The sequence below is a fragment of the Mesoplodon bidens genome (assembly GCF_964165515.1).
Source record: "Mesoplodon bidens genome assembly, chromosome: 4".
Classification (NCBI taxonomy): Eukaryota; Metazoa; Chordata; class Mammalia; order Artiodactyla; family Ziphiidae; genus Mesoplodon; species Mesoplodon bidens.
Window position 1 is genome coordinate 92,874,129 of NC_138160.1, and position 23,977 is coordinate 92,898,105.

The window sequence follows — 23,977 nt, forward strand, 5'->3', positions numbered from 1 at the left end:
ATTTTTCTGTACAATTACTCAGGTGGCTTTTCCTGTTTCTTCTCTCATGGACCTGGGTCCTGTAATTACTATCGCAGGGAGCTGGAAGGATGCCTGCTCTCCCGGCGAGGTCTCCTCTGCTCGGCCTCCTCCCTCCCACCCCTCCCCCAGCCTTTTCTCTTTCTGGCCCCGCCTCCTCCGCTCACCCCGTAGCCAGCAGCTAGACAGCTGTATTCAATCAGAGCACTTAAAACTCCCGAGGATTCAAACGGGAAACTTCAGCGTGAAGTGCAGCCGCGCTCTGGCGCTCTCTTAGCTGGCTTTCCCTCCCCGGAACCCGAGACGCGGGTTTTCCTCGCCCGCCGCCCTGGTTTCTTCGGGAAGCCCTCCAGGGAGGCCGGATCCTGCCGGGGTTGCCCTCCAGCCTGGTCATGGGGGGCGGCGAGGCACCATAGGAGACGCGAGGCGGCGCTGAGCGTGGCACTGCCTCGGGTCCCCGCGCCGGCCCGGCCGCTGCGAGCGCGCCTCGCCGCCCAGCCTTCTGCAGCAATGGCTCGTCCGTGAAACGCGAGCCGGCTCTGTTCCTTTTCGGAGTGCCTGCATCCTTCGTGTGGGCTTCACCACTGTCCTGGGTGAAAATGGCTGTCTAGACTAAAATGTGCCAGAGGGGACCAAGCAGTGGATATCCAGCCTGCTAAACCCAACTCGTAAGCGCCGAGACCTGGAGGAGGGGGAGCTCGGCTCTGAAAAGTGCAGTCATGAATTCTGGAGTTGCCATGAAATATGGAAACGACAACTCGGCCGAGCTGAGTGAGGTAAGAAGCAGCTGAGGTCGGGAGCTCTGGTTTCTTAGGCATTTGCTTTGCGACAAATCCCCCTCCCTCCCCGTCTCCCACTTTTCTACACGCCACCCGCCTCGCGCTCCCAGTCTGGAGGCGGCACAATTAAAGATAAATAGATTTTCTGGATCTTGTTTTAACTTGTTGTGCTACTCAGGAAATGACCTGAACTGGCTTGATATTTCAGTCTGAGACGAGCGGCTTAAAAAAGAAACAGGCTCTCACCGCGTCGCCAAGGCGTTTTTACTCTCCGTGGTCTGGGTGCCCTGTCCATTCCCACTCCCCTTCCTCCAATGTATGTACCACATAACCTTTCGTAGTCGGCAAAATACATGGGGATCCCAGCTGAACTTAATCTGATGTGAGTAAATTGGTGGGGCCGGGGAGCTCATCGGAGTACTGAGTCGGCCGCAGGCTCCCACGTGTGGTGCGTTTGGTTCAATTCAGGCAAGGTGGTCTTTCCTTGGCTGAGACGAATGACCCGCGTTAGGGAGGAGAGTGGAGAGGAAGCACATCAAAGCGGCTTAGAACTTTATTTCCTGCCCGGGACTGGACTCCTGAGTCTTTGAGGCAAGCACAATTGCAGTTCCTGGCTCTCACAGTAGCAAATCCACTTGAGTGCTGGAGACCAGCTTTGAGATTAAGGCGACATCAAACGGTATGCAAGTATATGAGTGGTCAGATGCTGGAGGCCACCTTTTTTTTGATGACTGTAGGGATGCCTCTGGCACATTCTCCCCCCCACCCCCCACCCCGCAGGCTTTGAATACCTGAAAAGTGTGATGGGAAACCCACAGAACGATGCTCTGAAGAGGAGGAAATCTGTCTGCAGCAGGAGGCTTGGTGGCTGTGGGTTTTCCTCTTAGCATCATCTCTGAGCCATTCATGGGGCAACGTGGTCTGTGCTTCCTGAGTATGGCTGAAGAGAGAAAAGGCACCGTATAAAGACAGCAGAAGGCAGATGGAGGTGATGTCAGATGACCGACAGTGAAGGGAAAAGGAAAGGATGGAGCCCTCTTTGAGGGGTGAGGGCTGGTGCTAGGGAAGCAAGGGGGGTGTAGATGGGGGAAATCCGAGCAGGTCTGTGGCTGGTATTCAGCAGTGAGTACAGTCAGCCCCTGCCTGGTGCTCTAAGTGTCTTGGTGCTGAGCCTTCCCTGCTCCAGTTTGAGATAGCATTTTGAGATGTTGGCCAAATGAGGTAGAGGCATTTCCTAATCCCTGTGGTTTTCCCTGTGATGTAGAAAGCTGGGGAGATGCTAAGAGTGAGGGCTTCACTTAAAAACGGGAGGTGGGGGAAGAGGCTCAGAGACCTAAGTGATTTTTGCCAATTTTACACGCAGGGAGAGGTTTCAGATCTAAAACAGAACCCACGACCCTACTCCATTAATAACACTGTTAGGAGAAGCCTTTGACTTCTAAGGACATTTAAGAATAAGAAACTAAAGGCACGTATCTTGCAGAGTCTCTGCCAGGTCCTTCACATTGTTTCTGTGTGGCAGCTTTAACTCTCTGTCACCTGAAGTGTGCTATTCAGGTACCTTTGCTCAAAAATGAATCACAGATTTAGGATGAAGGTGGCTAGAAGGCTGAAGAGAGAGAGAGGAGGCCAGGATTGACTTGAAGAGCACTGACACGGTCAGTGGGCGCATTAGATTAGTTGAGAGTATCTGTGAAACTCAGGTGGGAACTAAAACTCTCCATTCTTTGCCTGGTTTTATCCACTCCTTAAGTGTTCCTTGGAAACTTGTGGCCAGGTGAAAGAGCTGAGGGTGTTTTGTGGCCCCTGCTTTAGTTGGAGCTGTAGTACTAGAGCATTATAGGACATAGTTTTGTCCCTAAGAAAGTAAACAAGTTTCTGCCCCAGCCATGTCCTTCACCACATTTTCTGCCTCTTGCCCTCTTTCCAGCCTTCTTTCTAGGTTCAGTGATTTAGTTGCCACTCCATCCCCCCGGTCTTGAGTTTCCCTGCAGATTGAGTAATTGCAGTGGAGTATAAGGATAGTTATTTTTAGTTTTTTACATATTTTCAATTAGGGTATATGTAAAGAGAATTTGTAAGCAAAGGGGAGATGTGTGATTCATACCTTGTGGACGCTAAATCTCAGTTCACTTCATCATGGGCAACAGTTGTAGCATCTGCCTTTTCTATAATATCCATAGGGCAGTATCCATATGAATCCATAGATCTGAATACAATTAATTTGTATTTCTCACATAAGGTCTATGATGTAGAGTTTCTTCTTTTCACTGTAATTTTTCTCTTAAACACTGGTTTTACTTTAAATGTCCTGGGGGGCAAAGTTGCCATTCTCTTTTCGTGGTCGGTTCCTCCTTCTCACCTGAAAGCAGAGCTAATAAAAACCCCCTTTGGTGCCATATCTCTTATTGGTGCTCTTATTTGATGCTCAGGAGCCTCAAAGCTGTCTGGGGGTCACTGTAGGGTCAGATTCAACCTGATGCTCACCAGGCATTTCAGGGGCAGGAAGAATTGTGAAAGGCCCTAGCATTATCCTGGGTATCATAAACAAGAGTCCTCTCTCATTGGTGTTGACTTGTGAGCTTACCCCTTCTACAAGGGTTCTCTCGCCACAGGAGTCATTGACTCTTTGACAGTACTGTTGACACTGACGCCATAACATCCTAAACAAGGGGGAGTGACTGGAATCAATTTCTTGTTGTAATCTGCTTGTCCTATTCGTGAAAGCAGCTAGCTTTGGTCAGCAGTTGAGGTGCTGAGCTCCGCCTGCAGTGCTCCAGGAATGCTTGAGTGCAAGAAAGGCAGGAGGGATTTGGGTGTGAGGGATACATGATCAGGAGACCTAGCTGGGTATTGCGCATGAGGTGTTCACGGTATGTCTGAGGGCTTTAAAATGGAAAAACAGGAAATTCATGAATGTGTTCCTTTTGTGTCTTTATTTTGAACAATAGCTGTTTAAGATCCTGTGAGATGATCATAACAGACAGTAAAATTGTTTCTACCTATGGACATTCAAAATATTTTTATTTATCAATGACCACAAATGGTTTTATCAGGTCTAAACACTTGAACCAAAGTGAACTAGTCCTTAGCATTGGCAACAGTACTACAAAAGGAAAATTTGAGAAGCATAAATTGGCTATTCTTTTTTCTTGGCGAATAGCTCTCCCTAGCAAAGACTCAAAGGGTATTTTTCTTTTCCGAATGTGAGGTTAAGAAAGGACTTCAACATCAGCCAAATCAAATGTATTTAGAAAATTAAATGTTTGACTTTCAGGCTCCCTCCCCCACGGTCAAGAAGCTGAGTAGACACACCTTCAGCAGCGTTAGATTAAATTCTCCCAAACCGTGTCAAGGGAAGGCCACTAAATCTTTTTCCTCGTCGCCATGGGTTTTCCCTCAGCAGTTAGTTCTGTTTGTCTTGGTAACACTTGTGGGACCAGTATGTAGTTGAACCTTATTTTACTGTCACAATCACATTTCTTGGTTCTTAGAATAATTCAGACCTTAGGAAGATGTCTTAAGGCACAGCATTATGAGGGTATGACTTGAATTTACTCATCTTCACAAAATAGCTGTGGACTGGATCTGCTTGCCTGGTAGACAGCTGCCTATTTATGTAACAAACTAAAAATTTATATTTAAGAGTTTGTTCTTTGCTGGGAATAACTAAAGCCTCTTGTCCAAAGCAATCAACGTATATCCTTTGCTTTTTAAACATTAAGCAATGAATAGGTAAAATTCTCCCAGCACTATTTACTTTGAAACCTCTGTTGCCCCAGAAAATCATCTTTTCCTTACTCTATCCTTCTTTCTTTATTCAAAGCCTCTTTCATAAGATTATTCCACTCCTGAATGCAGGCTATAGAGGCGACTTTTCATGCTTTCAGCATTCACTTGTTGCGTAGCTACTGAAACCCACATCTTCGTTGATACTCTAATTAAGAAGTGGATTTACATAGGAGAAAATTGCTCTCTAGATAGATTATCTTGTATGACTGTCTTTAAGTGGCCGTCTCACAGATGTACTTGCTCTAAACCATGAAGTTACAAAATATCAGGGTTGGCAGAGACTGAGATCACCTGGTATTCCCACACCCATTTCTACTTCTTTATACTCCTCTGTCCTTATGGAATCACGCTTCCTTGTAATGAGTTGTTTAATGTCTGTCTTAGACACAGACCATAAGCATCAGAATAACAGTGTCACAGCCTGTCACGGAGGCTGGCACATAGCAGGTGTTCTACAGATGTTTGAATGAACACCTTGCCTCTTCTCTCCCTTTCCCTTTTTATAAACATCAAATTTGAGAAAGTGATTTAAGTGCTTGGTCTGAGGCTTTTTTGGCTATCAATGGCTGTGTAACAAACTGCCCCCCCCCCAATTTAGAGGCTTAAAATAACAATCTTATTTGTTCAAGGTTTCGCAGTTTGGGGCAGAGCTGAGGGTGGGAAGACTTGTGTCTGTAACCCCAGCTAGACGATCCACTTCCAAAATGGCTTAGTCCCATGGCTGGCAAGCAGGTGCTGGCTGTGGACTGGGAGATCACCTCACTTCTCTTCTACACGGGCCTGCCCAGGTACTGCTTGGGTTTCCTCTCAGCATGGCAGGTGGGTTCCAAGGAGGGGGTGGAAGCTGCCAGTTCTTTTAAAATGTAGGCCTAAAATTGGCACAGGGTCATGTCTGTGTGTTCTGTTGGTTAAAACAGCTGTATGCTTAGCCCAGATTCAAAGGGGTGAAGAAATAGATCCCACCTCTTCAAGGGGGATGTGATAAAGAATTTGCAACCATTTTAAATCTACTCTAGAGGCCACAAAACAAGAGCCATGTCTAAAACCCTGATCTCTTAATTCCCAATGGCTGGCAGTAGTTTTTGTCATTTTGTCATTTTAGCTGTTAATTTAGTGGTTTGTAATAACTAACACATTCTAAGCATTTCCCAGGTATTGACATGCTTAATTATCTATGAGATACATGCTGTTATGCCCATGTTACAGGTGGAGAAATTAAGGCATAAAGAGGTGAAAACCCTTACCAAGATTGCACAGACTATTAATGGTGACCTCAAGATTTGAGGCCAGGTAGTCTTTCTCCAGAGTCTTCCATTCCTCCACTGTTTCCTTTCGTTAGTTCCTGTTACTGCTCTCAGCTTTTTATTTTTATTATTTTTTTAGTTCATAATTTTCTTTATTCTCAATTACAACTTCATAGTACTTCATTTGGTAAATATACCGTAGTTTAGCCAACTGGACTTCTCTGTCTAGATATTTAGTCCTGCAGTATTTGGCAATTACAAATAATGCTGAAATCTTCCCACATGAGTTTTTTTATTGGTAAGGATCTTTCTTCAGAGTGAATTCCTAGAAGAGTCATTTCTGTGCTCTCAGCTTTTGATCACATACTCCTAGGAGGGAGTATTCTATCTAATAAGCCTGTTTAACTTGATTTGTATTGTAATCTCTATGCAATACCCAGATAAATGTTTTTGATAAGAGTGGTATGGATATGCTCATTGCTGTCACCTTCAAGTGGCTGAAGAATTGTAGACATTGATTTTCTAGAGCAGATTTGTTAATAAGAAATCGGGCAGTCATCATCCAGGAAGGCCTTCCTTCTGTTCTCACTTACTGCAAGGGAGATAGAGGCGCCACGACCTCTGTCCCACTGCCTGTGTGCTCTGAGGCGTCTGAGGAATTAGTGCTACAGTATTTGAGGCGCCAGATGAGAATAAGATTTTCTTTGTGACAAGAATTAGGGTTCTCTTACCCCTGCAGGTGGGGCTCTAGGCTTCTACTGTGGTTGGCTAAATCACTGTGGGGCTGCAGAGCGCTGAATTTGATGAAAAAGCTGGTGAAGTGGTCGGCCAGGGCTGTGTGGCAAGGCAGCTGCTGGTGGCCTGGTCCTGAGGAAGCAGGTGCTAAAAGGGCCAGCAAGACCCTGAGTGGAGCCCAGTGGGCGGGGCCAGTAGATCAAGCATGGCTGGAACCAGGTGGTAGTCAAGAAACAGGGGAAGGAGCAGTGGGATGTGAGGGGAGGAGGTTAGTCAAAGACCAGGCAGGAGACCAGGAACTGAGATGGCCACAGACCTGAAAGCAGAGAGAGAACCTTGATTCTGAAGAAGTGCTTTGTTCAGGCAGGAAGTTTTAAAATTAATCCCAAGACTTTTCATGCTGATGAATTATTTACAGGACTATGGCTACCAGATTTGAGGTGCCAGAACTTTGAGTGGAGGCACCCATCCAGAGTAGGGAATATGATGGTGATACTCAGGAAATAAACTCAAGGTGCTGTTTTAACAGCTGCCTGAAGCTAATTTACCCAGTGCATGTCATGTGGAAGGCTTCCTCCAAAGCCAGACTGTAACTGGAAAATAGAAACTGCATTTATGGAAAGATTAAGAAGTTGTTGATGAACAAAGATTGCAAATTTAGGTTTTGATCCAAGGAATCAAATTTCAGAAAACCAAGATTACGACGTTTTAAGTAAACTCCAGATTCTGGGAAAGAGGTTTATGTTGGCGAGATTACAGAATCAGACAAGCTAAAAAAAGACACAGAAAATTGATAGTAGTTAGGATGTAGATTTTTACATCTTCGAGGGGGTGGCATGGCAGAGATAAATTATTTGCAATTATTTTCTCATCTCCCCCAACCACATCCAAATTCCTAGCAGTGGCCATCTTTCATTCTTGAAAGAAACAAGAAGAGAATAACCTGGATTATGCAGATAAAAAGAAGTTCAATTTATAAATATTTACTGGGACCACAAAACTGTCCTCTCTTTCTAGCAAATGTCCTTTTTCTCTTGCTGAACAGAAACAGCCAAAATTAATTCATGGGGGGGGGCTTCCCTGGTGGCGCAGTGGTTGAGAGTCCGCCTGCTGATGCAGGGGATATGGGTTCGTGCCCCGGTCCGGGAAGATCCCACATGCCGCAGAGTGGCTGGGCCCGTGAGCCATGGCCGCTGAGCCTGCACGTCCGGAGCCTGTGCTCCGCAACGGGAGAGGCCACGGCAGTGAGAGGCCCGCCTACAGCAAAAAAAAAAAAAAAAATTAATTCATGGGGGAATAGAAGCCACCTTTTGGAAGGTTTGCACTGTTATAAGGAGTGACTGAGGCTATAAAGCACTTTACATATGTAAGTCTTTCAAGATATTTTTGAAACTCAGCAGAGAAGTTAAACTTTGAGACAATTTAGGAAAAACAATTCAGCATTAGCAGCTGTTGATTCCACTTGTCATGCAAAAAGCTGTAGGTTAGGGTTGTTAACTTTGTAAATAGCAATCAAAGTCTGTTGGGCTGGAAAAATTGCACGGTAAAGCTACTCAGTGCCTTGGCTGGTAGGATATTTTGAGGCAGATTGCTTGTCAGGAGGTTTGATCAGTGCTTGGAACACATGATGGGACATATGGGGCCCGAGATGCAAATGCATCTTAAGCCAAAGGCTGTGGTGTTAAAATCACCTGAGAACAGAAAGTTTCAGAAAGCCTCAGTGTGCGTGCATGTCAGTGAACGACTCCAGCTGGGTTTGTGAGAAATATTGAAGGGAAGAATGCCAACGTGAAAAAAGATTGCCTGTCAATTAGAAAAGCAATGGAGTCCTCTGGTTGGTGTCAGGGTAGGAGTGGGAGTAATTGCTTGTCCCTGTTTCCTGTGGGTTGTGTGGACTCGTCCATAGATTACATGGCACACTTGCGATGACTTCTTGCTTCAGCCTGGGTCCCTCCCAACCTCCCAGGTTAGTTGTCCTTCCCTCATCTGTGTTCACAACACTTACTTTAATTATCCACAGCCTCCCTGGGAGACCATGTGATCTTTGAAGGCAGGGACAGAGCGAAACCCATCACAGTATTGCCAGTACCTAGTCAATATGTGACATAGGGCAACCACAAACTTCAAATTCACTTGTTGGACCAAACAGCAGTTGCCATTATAGTGTGACAGATGTGTTGGATTGACCACTTATATATTTTGGTTAAAGGACACATTTGAGGAAATTTAGTTTGGTCATTATTACTGTAACTTACTCTCTATTCCTAGTTCATTCTTCTGTTCAGCAAACACTGTGTGCCTTCTGTATGCCAGGTGCTGTTCTTAGGTGTGGGGATACAGAAACAAACTGATGTAGTCCCTGTTTTAATGGATACTACATTCTAGAGGGAGACAGACAATACACGTGACAGATGTATGTCGTGGTGATGAAGAGGTGATGGTGATGAAGAGATCCAGTGGTGATGAAGAGGAGGAAAGAGGAATGAAAGAGGGAGGGATGCTATTATACTGATCAGGGAAGACCTGTCTGCAGGAATCTTTTTTTTTTTTTTTTTTTGCGGTATGCGGGCCTCTCACTGTTGTGGACTCTCCCGTTGCGGAGAACAGGCTCCTGACGCGCAGGCTCAGTGGCCATGGCTCATGGGCCCAGCCGCTCTGCGGCATGTGGGATCTTCCCGGACCGGGGCACAAACCTGTGTCCTTCGCATCGGCAGGCGGACTCTCAACCACTGCGACACCAAGGAAGCCCTGCAGGAATCTTTGAACTGAGACCTGAATGCAAGGAGGGATAGAGCCATACAAAGATGAGGATGATTATTTCAGGCCTTGAGACTGATAAGGGTCAAGGTCAGAGGCCAGAGCATGCATGGTGTGTGTCAGCAAGGAGGAGGCCTGGCTGGGAGTGCAGTGAGCAAGGGGAGAGCGGAAGGAGGTGAGGTCAGAGAAAATAGGTCTGGCTAGATCACCTATATTCTTGTAGGCTTTGGAGAAGAATCTGGATTTCTCTGGAATGATTTGAAAATATGCCTGAACTGATTTTTTAAAATCCTTTTCATGTATGTGTGTGTGTGTGTGTGTGTGTGTGTGTATTTTATTGTGGGGCAGGGGCAGGGAGATATCGGAAAGAGGAGGAGCTAGCAAAGAAACCTGGAAAGTTGTGCCGCAAAAGCCGATGAAAGGAAAGGGTAGAGTAATCAGTCAGATGCTTCTCCTTTTGTTTCTTTCACTCTTAAAGCCTTTGCATAGTCCCAGACTTTCAAATGGTGTCATTTTCTACAAGCAGAAATAATTGTTATATGCATTAAAAACAAACTATAATTATTTTTGGACATATTCAGAGTATGTGAGTGTATTTTCCCCTTAAAAGGAATGGTTTAAAGAACTAAGTGATGTGGCCACTGGCCAAGAAGGATTTGAAAACTGCCTTTCCTTCCCTGATGGATGGTTCAGTGTTGATGGATGCTGATGATGTAGAATATAGGTGGGTTCGGAATTAGGAAAACTGAGCTCTGTTTTCCACTCTCACGTGGACCAATTTCCTTCCTCTATTTAGAATCACTGATTTTATTTTTTAGTGAACTTTTGTATCCAGTTTATTGATTTATAACCAGTATAGCTCCAAGGAACCTGGAATGCTGAGACCTTTTTTCCTATTGAAAATGTATTTGGCAGTCAGATTATGACCAGAAAGATTCCAGGTAAGCTTGGAATTAGACAAGGGAGATTGTCTAATTCTGTTGGGTGGTGCCATTAAGCTATTCTTTGATTTGCAGTTTATTTTATCCAAACCATTTGCACAACTGATGAGGAAACTGAGGCATAAAGAAGGCTGGCTAGCAGCAGAGGGGGAAGTGTAGAACTCAGATTTTTTTCCTTAACTCTCAGGGATAATTTTTCCTCTTCTACCTCAACTTCCTCAGTTTCTATATCATAGGATTTGTTTTAAAGTATGTGTTGTATAACAGTCTGTAATTATTTTAAAAGGTGGAAGTCCTAATTCTTCAGTATTCTCATATACATAGGACATGACTACTAATGACACTATTAAAATAGTTGGAAGAATTTATTTTTAGCTCTGTGATTTTTGGGTATATTGTAATAATCTGCGCCCTTCTGTCCTTTTTTAAAAAAATTGTGGTAAAATATACATAACATAAAAAATTAACAGGGGCTTCCCTGGTGGCGCAGTGGTTGGGAGTCCGCCTGCGATGCAGGGGATGCGGGTTCGTGCCCCAGTCCGGGAAGATCCCACATGCCGCGGAGCAGCTGGGCCCGTGAGCCATGGCCACTGAGCCTACGCGTCCGGAGCCTGGGCTCCTCAACGGGAGGGGCCGCGGTGGTGAGGGGCCCGTGTACCGCAAAAAAAAAAAAAAAAAAATTTAACAGTCTTAACCATTTTAGGGGTACAGTTCTGTAGCATTAAGTACATTCACATTATTGTACAACCATCATCACCATCCGTGTACAGCACTTTCTCACCTTTCACAACTGAAACTCTGTACCCATTAAACACTAACTCCTTGTTTCCCTCCTCCCCTCCTGGAAACTACCATTCTGCTTTCTGCCCCACTATGAATTTGACTAATCTTGATACCTCATGTGAGTGTAATCATAAAATATCCCTTCATGACTGGTTTATTTCCTTTAGCATAATGTCTTCAAGGTTCATTGATACTGTAGCATGTGTCAGAACTTCCTTTTTATGGCTGAATGCTAATCTACTGTATGTCTATATTTTGTTTATCCATTCATCTGTCAACACACACTTGGGTTGCCTCTACTTTTTGGCTATTGTGAATAATTCTGTGATGCATATGGGTGTGCAAATATTTGTTTGAGTCCCTGCTTTCATTTATTTTGGGTGCATACCCAGAAGTGTGATTGCTAGAGCATGTGGTAATTCTATGTTTAATTTTGGGGGGAATTGCCATACCATTTTCCATAGAGACTGTTCCGCTTTACATCATGCCCACCAGCAATGCACAGAGGTTCCAACTTCTCCACATCCTTGCAAACACTGCTTTTCTGTTTTATTTTGCTTTTTAAATAATAACCATCATAATGGGTATGAGGTGGTATCTAACTGTGGTTTCTCTTTGCATTGCCCTAATGATCACTGATATTGAGCCTCTTTTCATGTGCTTATTGGCCCTATCATCGTCAGAGAAATATCTATTCAAGTCCGTGTCCAATTTTAATCAAGTTGTTTAGGAATCTTTTGTTGTTGCAAAATATATTCTTCATATATTTTGGATATCAAGTCCCTGTCCCTTTTCTCCTTTGTCCAGGTCTGATTTTCTCTATGGTTGGAGCTTTGCACAGCCACTTGGTATTTCCAGATGGAGTTACAGTGAGTGTAAAATGAGGCATGAACATACACTGCTTCTCCACGGAAAACAAGCGGGCTTGCCCAAACCCAGGAGGACTCCTTCCTCCACAGTGTCCAGGAAGAAGTAACTTCCTGACGCATGGTGGGGCAAGTGCTCATTTCACAGGCTGGCAGCCAGCAGCTCTCCCTCTGGACAGACTAGAAGATCTCGAGCAAGGTTAGGCAGGCACCAGAGTTAAGAGTTATGTTCATGGCACTTGAAGAGTTACATTGCTCCCCCAGCATGTGGTGATTTTACAGTATTTAAAGGGGATTTTTAGGAGAGGGCTTTGGCAACAGGGGCCTGTGGAGAGTAGCCAGGAAGTCTGAGTCTGGCCTGTTAGATTAGATAACTGTTACTTTATTTCTTGGTGCTGGGAATCTAATCCTGGTTAAACCAAAACCTAATTTATTTTCATGCTTGATTGGGGGCACTTTTGATGATGTGTTTGGATGAGAGTGAGCATGGAATAGGAGTACTGTGGGAATGAGATAGTGCAGGGCTGCTCTGCCTGGGCTGATTATTAATAGGGGGTTAACAGTGAGGCAGGGGAAAATAGGTGAGTTGGACTGCAGGACAAGAGTTTTTTACTTCCAGTGGGTAGATTTAAACTAAAAGTGGGATCCCCTTTTTTCAGGATGCCTTGATGTACAGATAGGGCAGAAAGCAGTATGCCTTCTAGTATGATAGAGTGACTTTTAAGACCGTTTCTCATTTGGGGCTTCTGAGTTGCTAATGAAAATGCTGTCAGGACAAACATGTAATTATGGCCAAAGAAAGTGTCCGATGTTGATGAAGCTGCCTTCAAACCCTTTAATTCTCCGAGTGTTGAAGATGGGGCATCTTTCTTATTTGGTATTAACATGTCCCAGCCAGCAAGGATGACCTATTGGGGTCAGGGTAATATGTTGAGTGACTAGAAAAGGCCTCTGTTTGTTTTTTTTTGCAATACGCGGGCCTCTCACTGTTGTGGTCTCTCCCGTTGCGGAGTACAGGCTCCGGACGCGCAGGCTCAGCGGCCATGGCTCACGGGCCCAGCCGCTCCGCGGCATGTGGGATCCTCCCGGACCAGGGCACGAACCCGTGTCCCCTGCATTGGCAGGTGGACTCTCAACCACTGCGCCACCAGGGAAGCCCAGGTCTCTGTTTTTTTGGCCACCTTCTTTATTAACTTCTCCTCTGGGCCAAGTTACTTGATCATCACCTCAGTTTGTCTGCAAAACCATGTGTGGCAAAGCTGTGAGCTCTGAAATCCTAGCTCTGCCACTTCCTAGCTAGGCGATCTGGGGGAAGTTGCTTTTCCTGGCTGCACATTCCCTATTATAAAATGGTGAAAATAAGAGTATCCACCTTAGGGAAGACCAGTGACATAACCTATGTAGTGCTTATCAAAGTGCCTGATAAATACTGTTGGTTAGCTCTTGCAGTATTATTATTATTATTATTATTATTATTTTGCTACTACAAACAGAACATTAGTAGCTGTGGTTGTAAGTGAGCACTAAAATTATTTAAAAGAAGTTCTTAAGTGGAGGCAAACTTGTCATGAAGACAGTATCCAGGAATCTTAAGAGTTTCACAGCCTGCTGATGTTTGCTGGACCTTAATGCCAAAAGCTCATTATCTGGGAAAATGTCCTTCCGAATACTGACAAGTCTTAGAAAAGAAAGGTATTTCCTTTTTTGTATATGCAGAGCCAGAACGTTAAGGAGCTAACGAGTGGCAGTAGTAATCACTTTTTAAATTTTATTTTGTTTATCACTTTTATTTAATTTCTCCTAATTTTGTCCCAGCTATAGTGCCCAGGACCAACCGTAGCACAACCATTCTAGCTGATGGCGTAACGTGGGAGAGGGAAGGCACGGCAGGCCACTCCCAGCGCCCAGAATAAGGATGCATTGCAGAGCAACAGACGATGTTCATGTATTGCTATTGTGTGACTGTTTCTTTCATGGAGATAGGCTTTTATCAGTGAGGCACACTTTGTGGATTCCCTTCCAAGTTATGATCTGTTTACTGGAAGAAGGTTGCAGCAGTGCGGGTGGGAGCTTTGCCTGGAAGAGCAGTAGCAGATGGAGGAGGCTCCTTTGCTGGAGACCAGGGGAGCCTTGCTATGTGGGTCTGAGGAGGACTTGGGATGTGCCCGCCAGCAGTGAAGGCCATCTCTATTGCTGTGTACAGCTAACTTTTTCATTTGAAATCATTTTTGAAAAGCTTCCTGATTGAGGTTCTGTCTGATGGTCAGAAAGGAGGAAGTGATGGAATATTTCCTCTTGGGTTTTTTTTTTTTTTTTTTTTGCTGTACGTGGGCCTCTCACTGTTGTGGGCTCTCCTGTTGCGGAGCACAGGCTCCGGACGCGCAGGCTCAGCGGCCACAGTTCACGGGCCCAGCCGCTCCACGGCATGTGGGATCTTCCCGGACCGGGGCACGAACCTGTGTCCCCTGCATTGGCAGGCAGACTCCCAACAACTGCACCACCTGGGAAGCCCATCCTCTCGGGTTTTGAAGTTGCTAGACAGTTTGATCATTTGCTGAAGAGGATATACCTGAGGGCAACGAGAAGGAAGCGAACATGAGTCTCGAGAACGCTCCTCCACGTGACGTTACTCGTTGCCATGGCTTACACTACCATCTCTAAGCTGCTGCCTCACAAGTCCGTACCTCCAACCCAGATCGATTTGAATACCAGACAGGTAAAAGGAGAAGTGCAGGTCTTGTGTAACACAAAAGCTTCTTGTAGCCAGTGTTCTTCCTCCTCGTCCCTCCTGCCCTCTCGCAGACACTCAGGCCCGTCTCTAGAAGGCCTTTGTCAGCTCCCAGTTAACTCTCTGTCAAGTACCCCCTGCTGTCTGGCAACACTGCTTCACCGGAAGTGCTCTATCATCTCAGAAGCTTCCCTGGTAGGGGAGTGGCCAGTGGCTGGAGAAATGCACTGTTCTCAGAGCACATTATTGCAGCGTGGTTGGCAGGACACATGATAGTTATGAATGATGAAAAGAAGTAAAAAGAAAAGACTAAGATAGAAAAAGTACACAAAGGCAACTACTTTTGTACCAATTAATGGTGTAAACTTCATCGTCCACCACCAGGTCCCCACTCCCAGAAGCTGGATCCGGGTTGCACCTCCCCTCCATCTCCTTCTGAAAGCAAACACTGGGCCCTTAGGGACCCACCCAGTATGACTGAGGTTGGAGAGCTTTGCTTCCAGCCGAGTCTCATGGGCGTATCTGGGCTGCTCTGGGTATTCTCTCTTAGGAAGAGAGGAGATCAGAGTGGAAGCTGTTTGGAAGCAGGTCTTGTCCTGGGATGGTGGGAGTAGCTCCAGGAGCTAGATTGTGCTATTGTATTAGAAATGATAAATGTGAAGGATGGCAATGCAGATATTTTGTTGGAATACTTCAAGTGAGACAATATGGTGCAAAATTACTTCTGTTTCATCTTGCAAATATTCCCTCCCTTTATGCATATCAAAGCCTAAATCTGTACTTTTTTTTTTTTTTTTTTGCGGGTACGCGGGCCTCTCACTGTTGTGGCCTCTCCCGTTGCGGAGCACAGGCTCCGGACGCGCAGGCTCAGCGGCCATGGCTCACGGGCCCAGCCACTCCGCGGCATGTGGGATCTTCCCGGACCGGGGCACGAACCCGCGTCCCCTGCGTCGGCAGGCGGACTCTCAACCACTGTGCCACGAGGGAAGCCCTAAATCTGTACTTTTTAAAACATGTTGCCTGCAGTACAACAAAACTGATGCACAAGAATAGTTTTGATATTCAAAAGCATCCGTTATAGTTTTTTCTTAAGAGATTAGTGTTCTTTGATACTTTGACTGAAGTAAAATCATTAGAACTAGTGAGAATGGTAACTTAATGCCTTTAGCCTTAGCAAGGTTCTTTCCAAAATAGAAATGAATATGTAGTATTTAAGGATGAGCGCATGGAGATTAATTCTATATGTAATTGTGCCCTACATGCAAAAAGACATCCTTGCAAAGGTAGGGAAGTCCCTGCAGTTAAGCTTCAGCATTCATTTGCAAGTGACAGGAATATGTTAATTGCTTTTCTTAGGTGAATCATTCTTAGTCTAGTGGGAATGATAAAGATTTCAATTCATTTCACTAGGTTTTTAAACATATCGGTGTTCATAGGTGGCGGTATGGAGCTAATAAGGGATTCCAGTGAGGTCTGGGTTACTGGGTAGATTTCATTCAAAGTGTGACTGCAATAGTCCTCAGTGGTAGAATTACATTTTCATCAAAGCAATCAGCCCGTGATTCTTTGGGTGACTCTGAGTGCCCTGAACCACTGGTGCTTATGTGGGCTGGATGGGAAGATTGGAGCGTATTATGCTATGAAATGATGAGGCTGTTGTGGTGTCTTGTAAACACTGCTTAGCACAGCAGTTGGAATTGAGAAGTTAGTGTGATCGGTTATGTGGAGAGTTCTGAGGTTTATGACTTACATAAGAAATTAACCTTTTCATTGCTCTTCTGACTGCCAAAGAGGCCAGGTAAAGACTGATGGGATTTTCCCTTTACATTTCTGCCTTTAATTCAACAAGTAAATTGAGGAAAATTTAAAAATTGCTTTTACGACTTTGTAGGTTTGACAGATGTCCACAAGTACATCTTTATCAGTGTTTTGTAAGATTGTCTTTGAAAGTTTACTTTGATTCAGAAACTGTTTAGAGTTATGTATCATTCTGTGAAATCTTTCTTATGATAACGTGTTCATATTATCCTCAGCTTCATTGGAAATCCAACATGTTACTATCATTAAGTCATGAATGTTCTTTTGTAATATATTCATATTCAATACCTGAAGGTAGGGCCATCCATAGTTTTGACCGGTGGTAGCACAAGTGGTTGGCATATCATCGTAGGACCCTGGATGACCAGAGAACATTCCTGTGAATTTGGTAACATTATTAGTGGATAGGGATTTTACAGAACTTAAAGTTACATACTAGTTTTTAAAAAAATCATAAGCATATGTATTTTAAATGTTTCATTTTAATGGGAGGTTGGAAGGAATTGTATCAGGCACATTTAGGTTGCCACCATGCTAAGCTGAGAGTAATCAAGAAATGTTCGGGAGAAAGGTTGTTCCCAGAAGAAAGTGTGGCTTTGTCAGTGGTTCTGAGAAAGGAATAACATGGCTGGTTCAAAGTACATAAAGAGGGCCAAAGTGATCAAACTGGAGTGAGTGAGGGGGAAAGAGCGACACAGATCTTGTCAAAGAGTAAGCCAGAGACTAGACCATGTCAGTAATGAGATTTAACTCTCCTTAAACATAGGGTATCACTAACGAGTGAGAATCATCCACTGCTAAACTAAGAGTTAACATATATAAACGTGGTTTACCTGCATCTTTTCAGACTCAAAATAATGTTGAAGGTAAGATATAGCTATAATCTAGTTTACCTTGCTTTGCATTTACACAGTACTGTTTGGACTTGTAGAACTTCAAAAATGTCAAATTTGCGTTTGCAAATTTTTTTATCTCCATTAATTTATATTGTGATTTGAGAGGCTTTTATTAAACTTGCTCTTATGGATCATCAATTTGCTTCTACTTCCAACAATAAATTCTGAATTATTGTCGAGGATTTCCACAAAGTCACCGGGGATCCTTACGTGGAAACCCGAAAGTATTAAGAAAGCTTATGTTAAAGGCAATCTCTGTAATCAAATCTTTTTTTATGTAAATAAAAAAACACTTTTGAATTACTCTGTAAAATTACTTTGTACATTTTTACACCTTCATGTATTAAAAAATTGCTTTTAAAAAATTCTAACATATTAATAATTAGTAGGAAGAGAATAGCTTAAGAAAAACATATAAGATTGTAAATTTCTGGACAGCATAAACTAGAGTACATAGTAGTGAAAATGAAGCAGTTACATAGAGTATTCAGGAATAGCACTCAGAAGTGCTGAGCACTTTGCGTGCATGTTAAAAATGGCATTTCCCTGCTTACAACCCTTCATTTCAGGGTACCCAGCTCCTTAGCCCCTGTTGGCCTCTCCAGCTATATCTGGCCACTTCTCACTCTCACATTCTAGCCTCCAGCCAACTCAACTACTTGCAATACCTTCAAGGTGCCTGGGTGTCTCTTGACCTTAGAATTTCACATTTGCTGTTCCTCTGCTGGTATACTATCCATATCCTCCACCTTTGCTTATCTAACTTCTACTCATCTCACAGAACTTAGGTTAAGTGTTAGTTCCCTTGAAAATCTTCCCTGACATTCCCACTCTGGTCTAGATTCCATCCTTTCCCATACGTTCCCACAGCATTGGGCATTTCTGCATTATAGCACTTAATACACTGTACAGGACTGCAGATGTGATCATTCCTATCAGAGTGGCTGCTGTTCAGCATTGATCACTAGCACCTGTATAGCATCCAGCTATATATTCCCTTTTGAGTGCATGACCTTATTTAAACCTTGCAACAGTCCCGTTACACAGGTCCTATCTTTAGGGGCATTTGGAAGCTCAGAAGGATTAAGGGTCTTGCCCAAGGTCATACATCTAGTAGTTGTCAAGGCCAAGTTTAAACTTGGGTCTGATTCTAGAAGTCCCTGCTGTTTGCATGATGCCTACAGCCCTCTCAGACCATGTCGTCATGGCCTCTAGAACTGACATCTATAAGACCTGGGGTTGCTGGGTGGGTTGATAGGTTGCTGGGAAGGAGAGGCACTGGGGGCAATGTCCAGGTTTCTGAGAAGGTTAGGTTGGCAGGAGAGATTGGAGATTTCATGTAAAATCCAATTTGTGGGGAATGATGAGTCTGGACTTAGGCATGCTGATTTTGAGATGCCTGTTGGTTATGTAAGTGGAAATGTGTTACTAGTAGGCTGTGGGCTAATAAGGCTCAGAAAGAGGTCAGTTTGGGAATCTTTGGTCTTCATGGCTGTTCACTTACAGTACAGAGTTGACGGCTAATGTTGTAGTCCATTCCAGCCTCTCCACGGTAGATGCCTACCCTCATGTACCACATAAGTGAGGAGTAATATGAAGCAACCAAATGGTACTGTTGCATACTCCAGTGCAGGTCAAAGTACCATAGTCTTTGCCTTCTCGCATTTTATGTGTATATATTATATGCACACATGTTTATGGTTCAGAATCTGCCATTATAACTGAAACAGGTTGTGCTTTTATAGTCACATTTTCTTATAAATTTTAAGAAAAATCCGATTAGTTCATGACATCACCTGGGCATTTCTACCTTTGATCCCTCCTTAGGAAAGGGCAGGGTAAGGGGTATATAGGTATGATCACAAAAGTAATGCATGTACATACAAAATTTGGAAAATAAATTAGTAAAAAAGTCTTGTAATTATATTATTGGTAACATTTTGGTATGTTCTTTTAGTTATTAATATTTCTTTAAAGGGATTATACTTGAGTTTCACAATATTATATCCTGCTTTCCTCAAGTTTTCCTTGATATGTTTTCTTTTAAAAAAACTTGAGCTTTAATAACTTTAATAGCCCATCTTATATGCATGCCAAAGTAGCTATTGAATAAATATTTTGTTCATATAAATAATGCACCTATATAACTTTGTGTTTTCTTATATATTAATATTTAGGGTAGATGGGCGGAGGGAGAGGAATGAGAGAGAGAGAGGAAAAAAATGTGAGTGAATGAAGAAACTGAGCACCGTATTATGCAGAGTTGGTATCTGGTGTTAAAGAAGAAAAAATAAGGGTACCTTGAGGTCTTGGGGTGATCTTTGTAAAATAAGACAAAGACTGAAAAGGCCGATTTAAAAAAAAAACAAAAAAACAAGTACACTGGCTAAAATAAATTGGGACCATCTGTTGTTCTACCTTGGCCTGCTTACATAGTCTTCTGCCGCTGCTTATTTAAGAATGCCTTTAAAATGGTGAAGGAGGGCTGCCGGGTGTCAGATGGCACCAGGGCAGGAGTGCAGAGAGACAGCATGGCTGCTGCACAGTTCCCTGCTGGTTACCCTTTGGGGCCAGCGTTACTGTGGCCACTGTGGCCTTGACGTTCTGATCCATAGAGGTGTGGGAGACGGGGGTAGGGTGAGTTAGCCTGCCTTTTTTTTTTAAATCACCAGGCAACACAAATTTTAGAATGATGTTTTTAAAAAGGATATTTCACCTGAACATCTAATAATGTATTACTCCTTTCTTATATGTATGTTGATACTTACCTTTCTCTGCGTGATCTCATATTAACCTATTGTTGCAAAGCCTTTCATGAACCAGTCTAATTGTAGGAAGCTCAGTCCCTGGGGCCCAGTGGAGTCCTTTTTAATCATAGGAGCTGCTGAGTTTTATTTTCTGGCGGAGTATGACCATTATGAATTGCTAGTGTTCCTCTGTTTTAATGGTGACTTCCTATAAATAACAGCAAAATGATTACTTGGAAATGCCTAAATTGAACTACGTTGCACGTACTAGTCTGCAGTTAAAGGCTTTATTTAATTTTTGTTTAAAGTGGATGTGACCAAAATGTTAATCTAGAGCAACATTTAACCTACTGGCTTGGGAAACTCTGCTATGTAATCAATTTAGCTCTTGGAATTGGAGTAACTATTTTGGCAGAATGGAGGAGGGTCCACTTGTAGCTTCAGGGTGTTTTTTTGTTTTCATTTTTTTTTAAGGAGTTCATGAATTGGATGGCCCACCCTGGATCATGTATTGGCTGGAGGCTTTGCTTGTTGGGATGGTCTTAGGTCTTTGTTGCTTTCAAAAAGTTAAGGGAAGCCCACAAGCTGTGTGTGTGAAGCCCCCTGTCCCCATTCTCTGGCAGCCTAGAAGCCAAGCTGGGAATCCAGGCAGGGGGCAGGGAGGTGTCAGAGTCCGGTTTCTTACTCAGAAATGTCATTGCTTGCAGACATATTTTCTGAATCCTAAGATATAACATTCATTCAGCAATGAGTATTTATGAAAATAGAGTTGATTGTGGGAACTTGGATGACAAAAGCATTCATACTTGGTGTTTTCAATAGCCCAGTATTTGGCCCATCAAAGGATTGTAGTGGAAACTTGACGGATTGAATGATTGGAAATAGCTGTCAGAGTGCTCATTTGGCCTTAGTTTCCTTAGCCTTCAAAAGTGTCTTTAGTCAAAATTAAATGATCCCAGCTTAGCACAGATGCTTCTCTGCTGGTTTCCCGCTTTCCTAGGAAGAAGTTGGTTTGCTAAGAATTCTTAGCAAAGTGGAGGAAGGAACTGACCAGTTTCTAATGGCCGGAATCTGATTTATGCTCCACTCTACTGCTACACATTGTGACAAACATGGAGGCTACCCATAGGAAGTGGGTGTTGTCTAATAGCATGACTGAACTAAGTCCCCGTGCGATACTCTTCCAGTGACCTTCTGGAAGTCCCCCACCCTGCTTCATATGGCCAGGGGATATACAATGTTCAGCAATTCATGTATGCTGGAGACACTGGCATTTCTCTGCACAGAGTCAAAACCCTCTCTTCCTCTGTACGTCAGTGGTACAGATAAACCCTGAGGGCAGCCCATAATTAGTGGAATTTAGGAGCATAACAGGATAGGCAGAACTGGGAGATGAAGACAGGAAACAGGGATCAGAGCGTATTTCATGGAGGAAGGATTTATTAACCTGTCCACCCTTCATATGACTCAGTGTTTCTTTCATCATCCAGTTGTTTATCATGGGTGAAGAGATTCCTGATCTTGATTACTGTGGCCATTTGCATCGTGTTATTTGTACTTCTTTACTTAATCCAGTTTCATCGTGAAAATGCCCTTGTTTGGTCCAGCTGGCACCACCACGTGCCTACTCTCATCCCTCCTTTCTAAAAATCCTGTTGCGTTTAGTTGCTACAAGCACACGTTAAGTGCTTTAAAACATGGCTTCATCCTGTTTACCATGCTTAACTTTCTCCTCCCCTACGAGCTTGTAAGTACCTTCAGTGGCTGGGAATGGCTGGCACTTCATGTACTCTTCTGCTGTCCCTCTGTAATACCTAATACAAGATGAGAAAATCAAAGACGATCCAATTGACAGAGACCCTGCATGTTGAAGGCATGACTCGGAGCACAGAATCCCCCACTCTCAGCTTTATGTAAACTTCCTAAGATCTCCTGGCTCACCTACAGTGCTTTCCCTGCAGGCAGCTTTTAAGAAAACCCCCGAGCAAGTCGGAAACCTCTGATTCCCTTATGCTGTAGCTGTAGGTGATAATGGAACTTTGCCAGAATGGGAAAACGACACACATTCCAGCATTCCTACTGTTTGCTAGGAACTAGACATTGATTCGGTAATCGGTGATTAATCAATTTCCTGATTTGGAAGAACTGCTGCATGTCTCTTTCTACTCCAGACATTTGTCCAGTGTCACTCTTAGCCCCTCAGACACTGTTCTGGTGAATACAGTAGGTTAAGAGGTTCCTTCATTTTCCTTTCTGTTCTCTGGTAGTTCTCTCTCCTTAGTCCATTAATGCTTTCACATCGTTGAAACAGTAACTTCTGTAAACCACTCCTTGCTCCATTTCTACAGTCCTTGTTGCTGGCAGCCCCAGGATTCACCAGCCACCTTGTTGACATTATTACATTTTAATGATTTCTGTGCTGCCTACCCACTTGATAGTCTGTGGTTTTATGAGCTTGAGATTGAAAATTCAAATGAATAAAGGACCACAGAGTAAAAGGAACCTAGTCGGATATGATAGGAGACTAATGTCCCTTAAATCATTCATTGGAGTGTTTCTTTGCAATCCACGCATTATCGTATTCATTTTTAAAGAATAATTACTGTATTTTGTTGAAAGAATAGGCTCATAAATTCCAAGAAGCTAATTATATTTTGATACTAGTGTTGCTAGAATTCTAATAAGCTTATTCCTCTTTCTTAGGTTGGAAAAGGAAACATATCCTAACATGGACAAGTGTACCCTGGTAATTAGAAATCACCGAGAAAGAAATAATGATATTTTGTTATTAGAAGTTTTCTAACACTTGGTGATTTAAAATGAGCATGGTAGAGCCTGACTTTAAAATGACATAGGAAATGAAATTGCTTCTTTATTTTTTATGTAGGTATGCCAGAAAAAAAGGGGAAGAATTAAGGAGAGCATATCAACCTGACTGTATTTGTAGGCTCTTCTGAGATTTAAAAAAAGTAGAAGAAAAAAGAAAATACACTGTATTTGTAGAGATGATGGGTGAAATTTAAAAATCACCAGTAGAAAAAATAAGGTCATGCCACTAGGCTTACAGTGTTAAATAGAGATGATATTATTGGCTCATGTTGGGGTGCTTACTGTGTGCCTGTCATGAGGAGAACTTGAGATAGAGAGCTTCAGTAGCTTACCCAGAGCCACAGAGTAAGTGGCAGAGCCTCAGATATCTAAATCATTACCTAGTTTTCTTTGGTGAAACTGAAAAAAAAAAAAAATTCAAGAAGATCAAATATATACAAGCTAAAGCTGGTCAAACTCCTTTTTTTAAATTTTTATTTATTATTATTATTATTTTTTTGTGGTACGCGGGCCTCTCACTGTTGTGGCCTCTCCCGTCGCGGAGCACAGGCTCCATACGCGCAGGCTCAGCGGCCCAGCCGCTCCGCAGCATGTGGGATCTTCGCGGACCGGGGCATGAACCCGTGTCCCCTGCATCGGCAGGCGAACTCTCACCCACTGCGCCACCAGGGAAGCCCTCAAACTCCAATTTTTAATGCAGAGAATTGAGTTTAAAGTTGATTAGTCATCTTTGATTATGCAAATATTCTTACTCATTTGGGTTTCTGTTAAGGTAACCATCTCTCGGTTTACCCAGGAATTTCAGTGCAAAAACCTTAATAGTCCTGAGCAAACTGGGATGGTTGGTCACCTTGTTTCTAGTGCTAATACCAAGTTTTGTTTTGTATTTTTTTTCCAAGTTTTGTTTTTAATTTTGCAGTAGGAAATTTTTTACTAAAGCAAGGCTGACTGATTATTAGAAACCTTTTTCTCTGTATAAGCTAAGTCTCTTGCCTGTGTTATCTGTCTTCCACTTAAGATTTGAGTCTGGACACCATCACTGTG

At 43.4% G+C, this 23,977-nt stretch overlaps 1 protein-coding gene across 2 annotated transcripts in view; it reads left to right on the forward strand.

Annotated features, from left to right (window-relative positions):
• The first annotated feature begins 200 nt into the window (after nt 1–200).
• The window catches only part of MCC (MCC regulator of WNT signaling pathway), a 279,822-nt gene continuing 256,045 nt past the window's right edge, over nt 201–23,977 (forward strand). For both annotated transcript variants that reach the window (XM_081231323.1, XM_081231324.1), the window contains exon 1: nt 201–794. In XM_081231323.1, the coding sequence (XP_081087449.1) occupies nt 738–794 (57 nt within the window). In that variant the 5' untranslated portion in view covers nt 201–737. The remainder of the gene's footprint in view (nt 795–23,977) is intronic.